The following is a 12,795-nucleotide window of genomic DNA, read 5'->3' on the forward strand; positions in this document are numbered from 1 at the left end:
TGTGACAGATATACAGAATACACCGTGATATGTGATGGATATACAGAATACACTGTGTTATGTGGCAGATATACAGGAATACACCGCGTTATGTGACAGATACAGCTGCTAGCCGTCTTGGAACACACGATTTCCAGTCACGGACAGCTTGACACATTAGACGCCGGTGACAGAACTTTCTATCCGTCGCCCGTGCGCGTTCTAACGGTGACTACGTATCCCCGAACACATCACTGCTGTACATCGGCGGCACGATAACCCCCAGTACCCCGGTATACGCGGCTCCCGTCCGCTCTCCCTCCGCCCCTGTCAGTCACACTGAGGCGCGTCTCCTCCGCCGTCTCGGTTCTACACCAATCGCTCGGCGGCCGGTGACGTCAGCGCGGCCCCGCCCCTCGCCTCGCGCCTGCTGACACACACAGGCTCACGCTCCCCAGCTGGCAACTGGAGGAGGTGCGCGCGCAGCGGCCCGGTGAGCGGTGTGTGTGACCGGAGAGGCCCGGCTGGACGGTATACGGTGAGTGGCCGATAAACGGGGGAGTGGGAAAAGGGGGAGCCCGGTGACGGTCCCCTAGCTGTTGCCTCCTCCGCTTCAGGGCTGGGAGCGCAGCCGTGTTATACCGCACACCCAGAGTGCACCGCGGTACCGGAGCCCTGTTACCTACAGCCTCTCCCGCCCGTGTCATGGCCGTCACAGCGCCCACACCACCCTCACCACCCTCACCGTTATAGGCTCAGCATAGCGTTATCGCACGTAGTGTGCACGCTCTGGCGGTAACGGTTGTGTCTACCTGACCGAGGCCCGGCCCCGGGGGTGATGACTGGGCTGTGTGTGTACCTGTGGTACTACCGTCCCTGGGCCATAACCGGAGTTGTAGTCCCCCACAGTAATAACCATCCTCTCTGTGGTGATGCGGCTTCTGTGCCCAGTCAGCTGTGTGTGTACAGGGGCTGACAGGATGAGGCGTTTCCTATGTGGTAACATACTTTCCCTTCCTGTTGTGCTGATTTTGACACCCAAGAGCTTCCATGATTAATGTAACAAGGTGTCTCCATCCCCCTGAGATCCTCTCATAGGAAACCATAGAGAGGAGATGCTTCCAGGATAGGAAACCATAGAGAGGAGCTGATTCCAGGAAATGTCCCTCTAAGAGATCCAACAGCGGGAGAGACGCAGCTTCTGAGGGAGCCCAGAGAGGCATGGCGGACGGGTATATGTGGGGGGGACCTGTGGCCCTCCAGCTGTCGCAAAACTACAATTCCCATCATGCCCGGACAGCCAAAGCCGAAGGCATGATGGGAATTGTAGTTTTGCGACAGCTGGAGGGCAGAAGGTTCCCCATTCCTGGTATAGGAAGTCTATAAGACCCCCGAAGCCTGGCTGTACACATCAGAGCTGTCAGGACATCGCCCGTAAACATCTGCTAAGTGGGGAGAGGGGTATAGAGCTACAGGACGGACATACCATATGTGTAAGGGTGCGTCCACACTACGGAATTGCCGCATATAACCTGCAGCGTATTCCGTCGCTCGTCCCCGCACGTCGCGGCATGCATTTCCGCCCGTGCATAGAATAGTGTCTGTGGCACAGGTGGAAATGCGCCCCACCGCGTGCGGGGACTAGCGACAGAATACGCCACGGATATACGCGACAATACCATAGTATGCACGCACCCTAAGGGTCCTAATACACGTGCCGACTACTGCCTGATCATTTTGGTAGAAGAGCGCCGATCTGCTAGATCTGTGCTTGTTTACTGGACCTATTATGCTGCATTTACACGGAATGATTATCGTTCGAATCTTCGCAATAACGCATTTGAGCGATAATCGTTCTGTGTGAAAACAGCAAGCGATTAAGCAACGAGCGAGAAATCTTCATTTTAATCTTTCAACGTGTTCTTAAATCGTCGCTGGTCGTTCGCGATATATTTGCAGATCACGTTTAAACAGTCTTTCAAAGATTCACCCTATGTGTGAGATGGGCTAAAGGGGTATTCCAGCGAAAAGCTTTTTCCCAGTAATTGAAACACATTACAAAGTTATATAACTGTGTAATATGCTTCAATCACCTATCTGCCTCCCTTCCCTGTCTTTTCCCCCCTCAATCTCCCACCAGGAAGTGAATTAAACTCATTCTTACCTATTGACTGTTGACCCCAGGCTGCTCTGTGGCAGCCATTTTGTGACAATGACATCATCAAGAGGGAGGCGGGTCTAAGCCCTGTTAAGCCAGCCTCTCTTTGTCAGATGACTCGGGTTGTTCAGCTCTGATTCGCTGAACAAGCTGTAAGCCATCTAACAGTTATACAGAGTCAGTTAGACATCACAGGAGACAAAGTGCATCATGGGAAAGCCCAAACCAGGAAGTAAAGAAAAACTGAAGCCACCAACTGGAGATTCAGGGACCTGCAAACAGTGGGAAATTCAAACACAGACAGACTCAGGAGGGATGGTAAATGTAAAAACTATGTTTATGATTCATTTTTTTTTTTTTTTTTTTTAATTAGCGCTGGAGTACCTCTTTAAAGTGACTGTACCACCAGGCCCAGGCTGAAGCACTGGAGGTGGGCCAACCCACCCCTAGTGGGAAGAAACTCCAGCCCCTCAATGACGTGACTCCATTAGAATCAATGGAACCCTATCATAGAGGGGTTAGGGTTTCCTCCCACTAAGGGTGGGTCGGCCCGGTACAGTCACTTTAAGTGATTTTAAAAACGATCACAATAACGATTTATTCGTCTAAACGCTGATCGTTATAAAAACCAAATTGTTGCTCCAAAATCGTTAAACGATCGATTGGGTGAATTATCTCTTCGTGTAAATGCATTAGGCTGCCCGATAATCGGTGTTTGGGGAATCATCAGCCGTGCATTGCAACATGTAATAGCAATGCACGGCTGACCATTCGCCAAACACTGATTATGGGGACGCCTATTAGGTCCAGTAAACGAGCACCGATCTAGCTAATCGGCGCGCTTCTACTAAAATGATCAGGCCGTAGTCATTACCCATCGATTTTAGGTCCAAACCTAAACCAATTATCAGCCAATGAGCATTGTCATCGGCTGATTGTTGTCTCTGTTATGCTGCCTTTACATGGAGCGATAATTCGCCCAATCGAAAGAATAACGATTCCAAAATAACGATATTTTTTTTAGAACAATCAGTGTTTAGATAGAACAATATTGCTATTGCGATCGTTTTAAGAGCGCTAAAGCCCATCTCACATGAGAACATGTCGAAAAATCATAATGAATGATTTCTCGCTCGGCACTTGATCGTTTGCTGTATTTACACAAGCCAATTATTGCTCAAATGTGATCGTTATCTCAAAAAATTTTTTTTTGTGTAAACGCACCATTACACGGAGCAATAATCGTCCAATTATCGCTCCGTGTAGTAATAGGGCCCTAAGAGGGGCCACTGCTGCTCTAAAAATCACATACTCTCAGATTACAGTACAGTAAAACATTAGATTACGAGCATAATTGGTTCCGGCAACCCTCTTGTAATCCGAATAACTCGTATATTGAAGCAAATTTTCTCTTAAAAAATAATTAAAATGCAAATGGTTCAACCCAAACAAGGGGTTAATCAGTCAACCCTCCCTCCACTGACAACTCCGCAGGTGGCTGCAAACTTGCTGGTACTAGTGACGGCTGTCTGGAGCAGCTATCGCTGAAGGGGTGAATTCAGGGGTCACAGGGAAGCAGCGGTAACGTGGACGGGCACCAGAAAAGAGCTGGAAGGCGTCTTATCACCGGCAGAGTTGGTTAAAATTCTACCCAGTAGAGTATCAGGATGGGGAAACGGGGCTTGTGTGCATAAGGGTGCGTTTACACAGGGAGATTTGTCTGACAGATTTTTTTAAGCCAAAGCTAGGAATGGATTTGAAAAGAGGAGAAATCTCAGTCTTTTCTTTGACCTGTTACCTGTTTATAGTCTGTTCCTGGCTTTGGCTTCAAAAATCTGTCAGATAAATCTGTGTAAACGCACCTTTAGTCTTAAGGCCCTATTCCACCTGACGATTATCGTTCACGTAATCGTTAACGATAAACAATCCAAACGACCGCTATTATGAAAGACCTGAAATCGTTCGCCCATTTACATGGAAATATAATCGTTACTAATTATCGTTCTTGCGGTCGTCTTTTAATCGCTATTGCGTTTGTCACTACTGCGAACGACCGAACGACGACTTATTCAATGCGAACGATTTGCGAACGAGCAACAATAAAAATAGGTCCAGGTCTTATTAAACGATCAACGATTTCATGTTCGGTCGTTAGTCGATAACTGCTATTCAAGCGAATGATTATCGCTTAGATTCGAAAGATTTAGCGATAATCTGAACGATAATCGTCTGGTGGAATAGGGCCCTTACTTGTTTACTAAGTTATAAATATTTTTTTTTAATTATTAGCTTGTCTTGCAAAACCAAGTTACTTGTAATACAAGGTATATATGTATTCTGAAAGGGGAGAGGGAGAAAGCCTTGGCCCGACACCTTTAGCATCAGTTTATCTTGGGTTAAAGGGGTTTGCCAGCGCTACAAAAACATGGCCACTTTTGCCCCGCTCTTGTCTCCAGATTGGGAGGGGTTTGAAACTCTGTTCCATTGAAGTAAATGGAGCTTAATTGCAAACAGCACCTGACCTGGAGACGAGAAGGAGGAAAAGGGGCCATGCTTTTTTAGTTCTGGATAACCCCTTTAACACCTGTATCGGGGTCTCTGTCCCAGACTGTTAAGCTGATGTAAACAGAGGTGCATGTCAGATGCTTACACAGCCCGATAGACCCTTTTCACTTTAATAGTCCTCCAGGTGTTTAGCTGGTGTCAGTCATTTCATTGTATTTTAACCGGACCAAAAATATCATCGACTGCATTTTTGTCTACTTCTAAGTGTGAACCTCGCATAAGCAGGTGTCTTTAGAGGGGTCCGCCGAAAAACATTCATCTGGAAGGAGGTGGCCAGCATCACTCTTGTCTCCAGTTTCGGTGCAGGTTTTGCAGCTCAGTTCTATTGAAGGGAATGGAGCTTATTTGCAAATCACACTTGAACTTGAGGCGAGCAGTGCTGTCTTTGGAAGACACTGGCCATGTTTTTCTAACTGTGGATAACCCCTTTAAATCTCTCATGCCTGTTCATTCATCTCTTCAGGAAAGATTCAGAAAGCCTCTATACACAATAAAGTAATCCAATCTGGGGGTCAGCAGACATTAATGTGTGGGTCCAACTTAACCACTCAATGACCGAGCACATTTATGCGTTATTGTCCAATTTTGTCCTTTTAGGGTATAAACCCACACACCGTATACGCAGCAGATATGCAACAAAAACGCAGAAGATTTGTTGGTACAGATTTGATGCTGTGTTCAGTTATTTAGATCTAATCTGCTGCGAGTTTGCTGCGAGTTTGCTGCGAGTTTGCTGCGTATCGCAGCAGCAAATACGCTGCATATACGGTGTGTGGGTTTATACCCTTAATCTTTTTCATCGTGTTCTAATATTTTACATAGACAAAACTGTATGTGGCTGCCTGTATTTTTTTAGTTACGCAATAGTGGGTTCTTATAACTTTGTGATTAAATTTTATTCAATCTTTTGGGAGGATGATAAAAAAAAGTAACTTTTTTTTTTAACATTTTAAATTTTTGCCATTAACCATGGGGTGAAAATAACATCATCCATACGAGACAGACTCAGGCGCTCAACACTTCCATTCAGTTCATATTCACATACAGGCAAAGGAGATGTCGGACAGAAGCTGCTTCTCTGGCGACGGCCGTTACATGATTTATTATAAATACACATATATCTGTTTAATACCAGTCTCCTCTGTCCGCCAGGGTACTGCATTGTTTGCTCATCTGAATACACTTGGCTGCTCATCCTAATGGAATCACATGTTGTCTTGCGTAAAGTGGCTATGAATAACTTGTACAGAGACTTGGATAAACTGATATACTGTGGAGTATCTTCACCTCTTTTATGATTTCTTGCTCTGTTTATTAAAAATCTTTGCTTTAACTTGAGATTTAGTATGGGAATTTACACAGCTCCATCAATTAATGGTCAGGAAACACAGGAAATGTGCTTTATAGCCATGATTACGGGGTTATATAACATTGCAGGGCTGTTGGTGAAGGAATGGGGGCATGGTTTAATCGCATTCTTCTGCATGTGGGAGTGTGGCCCTTTGTCCAGTTCATCCTAAACATGCTCAATTGGGGGTTTAACACATTCCCCCATCAACGATTTTCAGCATATTTGTAACTCTTCTACATCTTAGAGATATGACACTTAAAATTTTTTTATTATTATGATATGGTCTGAGTGGAGACCCGGGTCGTGACATGTGACGTCCACTGTAGTGGGGTCTTGCTTTGGGCCCCCACTGGCTGAGCGGACCTAACATCATGACCCGGGGACCGGAGCGGTGGTATGTGGCCACCAGCACTTGCTAAAAAAAATGGTTTTGGCCAGACTTCTTCTTTAACTTTAAGAAAATGGAAAACAAACCTTATGACTACTATAAGTGAACTTACAGTAATAATAAAGCAAAGCGCTTTGTTAGCTCGGCAGTCTGCTTATCAGCTAGCTACCTCCTGAAGTCCATGCTTTTTCCAGCACCCGAAGCGGCACAGACTTGAAAGGCAACCAGCTGACTGCCGACATAACAAAGAACAAAGTTATTACTGTAAATTCGCTCATCTTTATGACCAAAAATCATCAATCCTGCAATTTGCTACTACTTTCCATTTACGCGGTTTACTGTGAGGGATTAATGACATTACATTTTAATAGTCTGGATAAATCTGCACGGGGTTCTAGCCAAATGTTTCTCTGATTTGTAATTTTTTAGTTTGTGATTTAAAAAATGGGAAAAGAAGGGTTATGTGAACTTTTATTGGACGAGGGACTTTAGTTTATTATATGCTTTTATTCCCTAGAGGACATTTATAAGCAGTCATTAGATTGCTTATACTGATCGATTCACTGGTAGTGCATTGATCGGTGTAGTTGACACCGTGTTTGTACAGCTTGCCTGTCAATGTAGGACATTTAATAAAACACTTCCCTTGCAGCATTCTAATATTTTTTTTATTTGGCAACAAAAGGTTAATGATACTATTAATGTTCATAAGGCAGAAGGTCTATTAAAACACTGACGTTGCACAAGTTTTTAATGCTGCTTCCCATCTAATGTTGTTTTTCCGCTCTCGTCTTAATGGATCGCAGACACCTTCAGTAGAGACATTTTTGTATTGCTGAGTCTTCTGTCTGTGTCTATTATTTTCCCAAGGGTGAGGCCTGATGATTGATACTGGTGGAACATGTATTCATTAACTTTTATTGCTGGCTGGACGCCCTGTTTAGCGTCCTTCAGTAGCGTAACTTGAAAGATTTGTTTTGTTACCTGAAGCTGAGCTAGTATGGTACTCCCATGTAAAATCCAGCTGTGCCAGATCAACAGGAGCCACCTGGGCCCACGGCTCCCTGTCAGTTCTGTATTTCTGTGCTCTAGTTTACTTGTGATTTGTGTTTTACTTCACTGTAACACAGGCCTTTGAGTGATCTAAAGCTGCGTGATATAGGGCAGGGCTTCTCAAATTTACTTTTTTTTTTTTCTTTCTACCTGGTCCTCACCAGTTAATCCATGATGCCAGGGTGTAGCTAGCAAATAAATTATAAATAACAAACTGTGCATCACCAAGCAGAGTATATAATGCCCCCTAGCAGCACCAAACACCACAGTAAAGCACAACCTAGCTTTGTTAGGGTATGTTCACACTGAGGAATTGGCAAGGAGTTACAAGCGGAATCCGCGCCTAATTTCCTGCAGATTCCTCTTGAATTTCTGCCCGTAAATTATTGACATAGCAATGTCCCATTGTGTTTAATGGGATTTATGCTATGATGGTCACACAGCTGAATTTATGAGCAGAATTTTCTGCCACAGTTGCGCTTTCAGTCAGTTCTTTAAAGGGGTTACAAAAACATGGCCACTTTTCCCCTCTCGTCTCCAGATTGGGTGGGGTTTCAAACTCCGTTCCATTGAAGTAAATGGAGATTAATTGCAAACCCCAGCTGAACTGGAGACGAGAGGGGGAAAAGTGGCCATGTTTTTGTAGCACTGAATAACCCCTTTAAGTAGATTCACTGGAGATTATACCCTTAAAGGTGGCAAACAGATACCACATCAAAAGATGCCTCTCCAGCAGCACCAAACTAAGGGTCCTATTACACCAGTCATTGCAAACTCTGTCCCACGGGCCAAATCTGGCCCGTTGTGCCATTATTTTTGGCCCGCCAGGCAATTCAGAGTTTGAATTACATCTGGCCTGCCATGGCTACTATAAACGAGACTATGGGGGAGGGCTGGCTACTATATAAGAGACTATGGCGGAGGGCTGGCTACTATATGAGACTATTGGGGAGAGCTGGCTACTATATGAGACTATTAGGGGAGGGCTGGCTACTATAGGAGACTATTAGGGGAGGGCTGGCTACTATATGAGACTATTAGGGGAGGGCTGGCTACTATATGAGACTATTTGGGGGGCTGGCTACTATAGGAGACTATTTGGGGGGCTGGCTACTATATAGGACACTTGGAGGGCTGGCTACTATTTGGGCACTACTGGGTGGGCTGGCTACTATGTCGGGCTATTTTGGTTGGGTTGGCTACCACATGGGGCAATATTCTGGCGGGGGGAGGGGGGGTTGGCTATTACATGGGTTGTGGTTTAATCATGGGAGGCGCACACCACTGAAGGTGCCAGGATCACCGCATTCATACTTCAATAATTATCAAGGTTGCCACCCCTATTTTACACGTAAAGATTATTGTGCAAAAAATCGTATAAAAAAGCTATAATCTTTCTGTGTGTATGCAGTAAACGATCAAACAACTAATGAAAATATGTTCGCATTTAGTTGATGGCATCTTTTGAGTTGACCATAAAATCATTGTTAATTGTTCGTGAATTCTTCACAAATCTTTCAGTGTATGTACAAATCATTTATTCATTATTATGATCGTACATAAATTAGTGTGTACAAACTAGATTGTACAAACGATCGTAATTGCGATTGTTACTAAAAGCTGTCGTTCTGTGTATTATGATCTCGCTCATTTGTTTATTATTAATAGGGGAAAACGAAAAATCGCTTTATCTAAAAGGACCCCAAGGACCTCATGCACAGGTCTGGTAAATCAGGATTTCTTATCAGGCTGGATAAATTTCCATACTCTAAGGCTTCTATTTGGCATGGACACCCTTCAGTATTTTTTCTGAATGGTGTCCCTTCCGGAAAATAGGTCAGGAAATTATAGAACCTGTCCTATTTTTATCCGACATTCAGGCACAGGTGACCTCATAGAAGTCTAGGGGAGCATTCGACATTCCAGACAGCTCGGGATACAAGGCCAGAATTACGTATGCATAGCTAGCCAGTGTCAGCACCTACGGATCTGCTGCACAGCACCAACAGTAATCTCCAGCTCTTCTGCCTTCTTGCTTGTGTACTGGAGCGCTGGGGAGTGAGTGGCTTCTTGTGGCCAGAGGTATTATGCTGCCTCCGGCCAAAAGAAAAGATTGACAGGGCGGATTCCAGATCTAAAAGTGTCAAAAGGTTTGACTGAGTTGCCGTATATGAAAAACACATGCTAAAATAAAGCCATTTATACAATAGACTGATCTCTGTAGGTCCAGCTTTTCTGACCTATCAAAGCTTTGTGTATCCAATCATGTGGGTGTCTCTTTTGTAACAGCCTTTAATCAGTATTACATCCAGATAGGGAATCCATCACTAAAAGGGCCTTTTACACAAGCTGATTATCAGCTGAAGGAGCGTTTCCAGCAACGTTCCAGCCCCTGTAAAAGGGACAGCGATCAGCTGAGGAGCAGAACGCCCCAAATCCTTGGCTGATCGCATCCTTTCAGCTGGCCCCAAAATCATTGTTTACCGGCCCCACATCTTTCTGTGTAAACAGGAGATGAGTGGACATTAGTGTTGAGCAGATCTATCAAAATGTTCGTTTTCAGCAACGTTCTCCGAACACACTCCACCTAGGGCTGCCAAAAGAACATGGATACAGCCGAAGGGTCCAATTAGACAGAGATATTTAACTATAAATGATGACAAGTGAGATTGTTTATCGTTAACCTGAAATAGTTCAACATATTACACAGAACGATAGTCATTAGTTACGATAGTTACAACGATCGTTTACTCCATCTGATCCCAGCAAAAGATGGAACAATTAGGAATTACACTGATTATATTGAACAAATGTGGAATTACAGCAAATGATTAGCGAACGATTAACAATGATTTTAGGGTCAGATCTAATTCAACACTCAACGACACACAAACGACTTTTTAGTCGTTGCCTGCTATTTCACAGGACGATTATCGTCCTGTGTAATAGGGCCCTAATTCTAGGATGGGATCTAGGTTCTGCTGCTGCGGGGAAGCAAAAAAAATGGTGTAGTTAAATGGCCGCACGAACGATATAGGGATTGTTCTTGTGGCCTGGACAATCAATTAGTTGTGCTGTCCAAAGGCATAGCAAACAAGTTTCAAACTAGCTGATCAGCACTTACTTGCATCCGCGGATGGGCCGAAGACTTACCTCTCAACGGACCCTTTGGGCGTGTGCACACTACAGAATTCATCCCGCGGATAACATCCCGCAGCTTGCCCCAGGGCTCTCCCACTTTACTCTCCACCCGTCCTATAAATTCCATTCTATGCTCATGCGGATTTTGCCATCCACCCAAAGAATTGATATGTCTGATAAAAGCTATACACCAGTGATCATGTGCTGATCAGGCAGGGGTGATATATCGGAATGTCTGTTATGACTTCTTTACCAGACATTGTAGTTGCCACACTTTACTATAGAAAACATTAAGCAGAGGTTGCCATAGTGTGCATTGCTTTTATCAGTCTGTCAGTATCTGTGAACACAACTTTTTTGGCATCCGAGGAAATGCGTAAGTGCACAGCGGACCGCGAGGCATTGTCTTTTGTCTCTTCTTGATTTGGAAACACATTTGGAAAGTTATTAAATAAATATGATTAATTCCTTGGGGCCCAATTGTTGTACATTACGTTGGTGTAATCCTAGTTCTGGCGGATTTCTACATTGACAACGTGAGCTTCAATAATTTATTAAAGCACAGTTACCCAAGGGCTTGTTTGTCAGGAAATTCCTTTTGGGTAGTTAGCATTTTTAGCATTTTTTTATGCAGTTATACATACCCTTATGCAATCTAATGTAGGAAAGGTAGGCCGTAGCAAAACCATTAAATTATAAACACAGTGAAGTTGATAAAGGTTTTGGTGGTTTTCAGTGTATTTTCATTCTCAGGTTTTTGACAAAGCTTTTGAATCCAAAGGCACCTGACGTACATGATGTTTTACACGACTTTTCAGGATGAGCTGTCCTGTGTGTGTACATGAAGAGTGGTATTTTTGTATCTCGTATATAGCAGATTGCTACTGTGCAGTTGTAGTTTAGCTCTCTTCTTCTCCCTCTTCCTCCCCTCCATAGACTTAGACAGCTCAGGGATCAATTACAATTCGTGGCAAAAAAAAGCCATGTGTGAACTGAACAATCAGATGTGTCAAAGTTTTTTGTTTTTTTTTACAATTTCAGCCTGTTTTACATTACACTTCTGTTGTTTTTTTGCAGGTTTGATACTTATCGTGTTTCGAAAGAAATCCAAGTGTTATCAATGGTTTTATTAAGATAACAGTTTGGGATATCCAAGACATTGAATGAGAGCATGAGTTCACTGAAGCCAAGTGGGCTTAAAGCCCCTTCCAGAATAGCAAAGCCCGGAGCCGGGGCTGCTAAGTCATCTGCTGCTGCTGGTAAGAATTGTCTTCCTCTCAAGTGCTGTTTTTGTTACCCATTGATGCATATTTGTTGTGTACAGGGGATGCAAAAAATAAAGTATTGACAAAAAAAAAAATAGTCTGTCATAGGCATTTATAAGCAAATGCATATGCACACTTGTCTCTCAAATCCGAGAAAGTAACATCACTGTTGGAATCAGGGCTCCTAAGGCTATAAAATTATATTAAAAACCTAATTTCTTTTGGGCTGACCACAGTTCCTCTTTAAAGGGGTTTTCTGACAAAATTTATTTTCTTTCACGTCAACTGGTGACAGGAAGTTTTACATGGATTTGTAATTTACCAGTGTTAAAAAAAACTGAAGTCTTCGAGTTCTTTTCAGCTGTTGTATGTCCTGCAGGAAGTGGTGTATTCTTTCCAGTCTGACACCGAGCTCTCTGCTGCCACCACTGTTCATGTCCAGGGTAGGAGAAGTTTTGTATGGGGTTTTGTATGGGGATTTGTTGCAGCTCTGGACAGTTCCTGACATGGACAGAGGTGGCAGCAGAGAGCACTGTGTCAGACTGGAGAGAATACACCCCTTCCTGTAGGACATACAGCAGCTGATAAGTACTGGAAGACTGGAGATTTTTTTAATAGAAGTAAATTACAAAGCTGTTTAATGTTTCTGACTCCAGTTGATTTGAAAGAAAAGTACCCCTTTAATGTCTGTCAGACGGCAGGCCTAGAATGAAATAGAACCTTACTAACAAATGCTTGAAATCAATATAGAGTAGTCTTAAATGTGCTGACTTCTAGTTTTCCTTACTGCTATTATGTTTCCTGTATTATTTATGAATGATGCCGTGAGTGTTGAAGCTCAATAATGGCAACATGGTATAATAGTGATAAATCATACATGTATATGTGTGTGTTT

The 12,795-nt window shown here is 43.6% G+C and overlaps 1 protein-coding gene across 4 annotated transcripts in view; it reads left to right on the forward strand.

Moving 5' to 3' along the window:
- The first annotated feature begins 407 nt into the window (after positions 1-407).
- Positions 408-12,795, forward strand: part of CLIP1 (CAP-Gly domain containing linker protein 1) — an 84,232-nt gene continuing 71,844 nt past the window's right edge. For 3 of the 4 annotated variants that reach the window (XM_069960873.1, XM_069960875.1, XM_069960876.1), the window contains exons 1-2: positions 408-517; positions 11,713-11,894. In XM_069960873.1, the coding sequence (XP_069816974.1) occupies positions 11,807-11,894 (88 nt within the window). In that variant the 5' untranslated portion in view covers positions 408-517; positions 11,713-11,806. Of the gene's footprint in view, positions 518-794; positions 979-11,712; positions 11,895-12,795 lie in introns of those variants that run through there. The other variant, XM_069960874.1, reaches the window with a different exon arrangement.

Source organism: Dendropsophus ebraccatus, chromosome 3, assembly GCF_027789765.1.
Source record: "Dendropsophus ebraccatus isolate aDenEbr1 chromosome 3, aDenEbr1.pat, whole genome shotgun sequence".
NCBI lineage: Eukaryota > Metazoa > Chordata > Amphibia > Anura > Hylidae > Dendropsophus > Dendropsophus ebraccatus.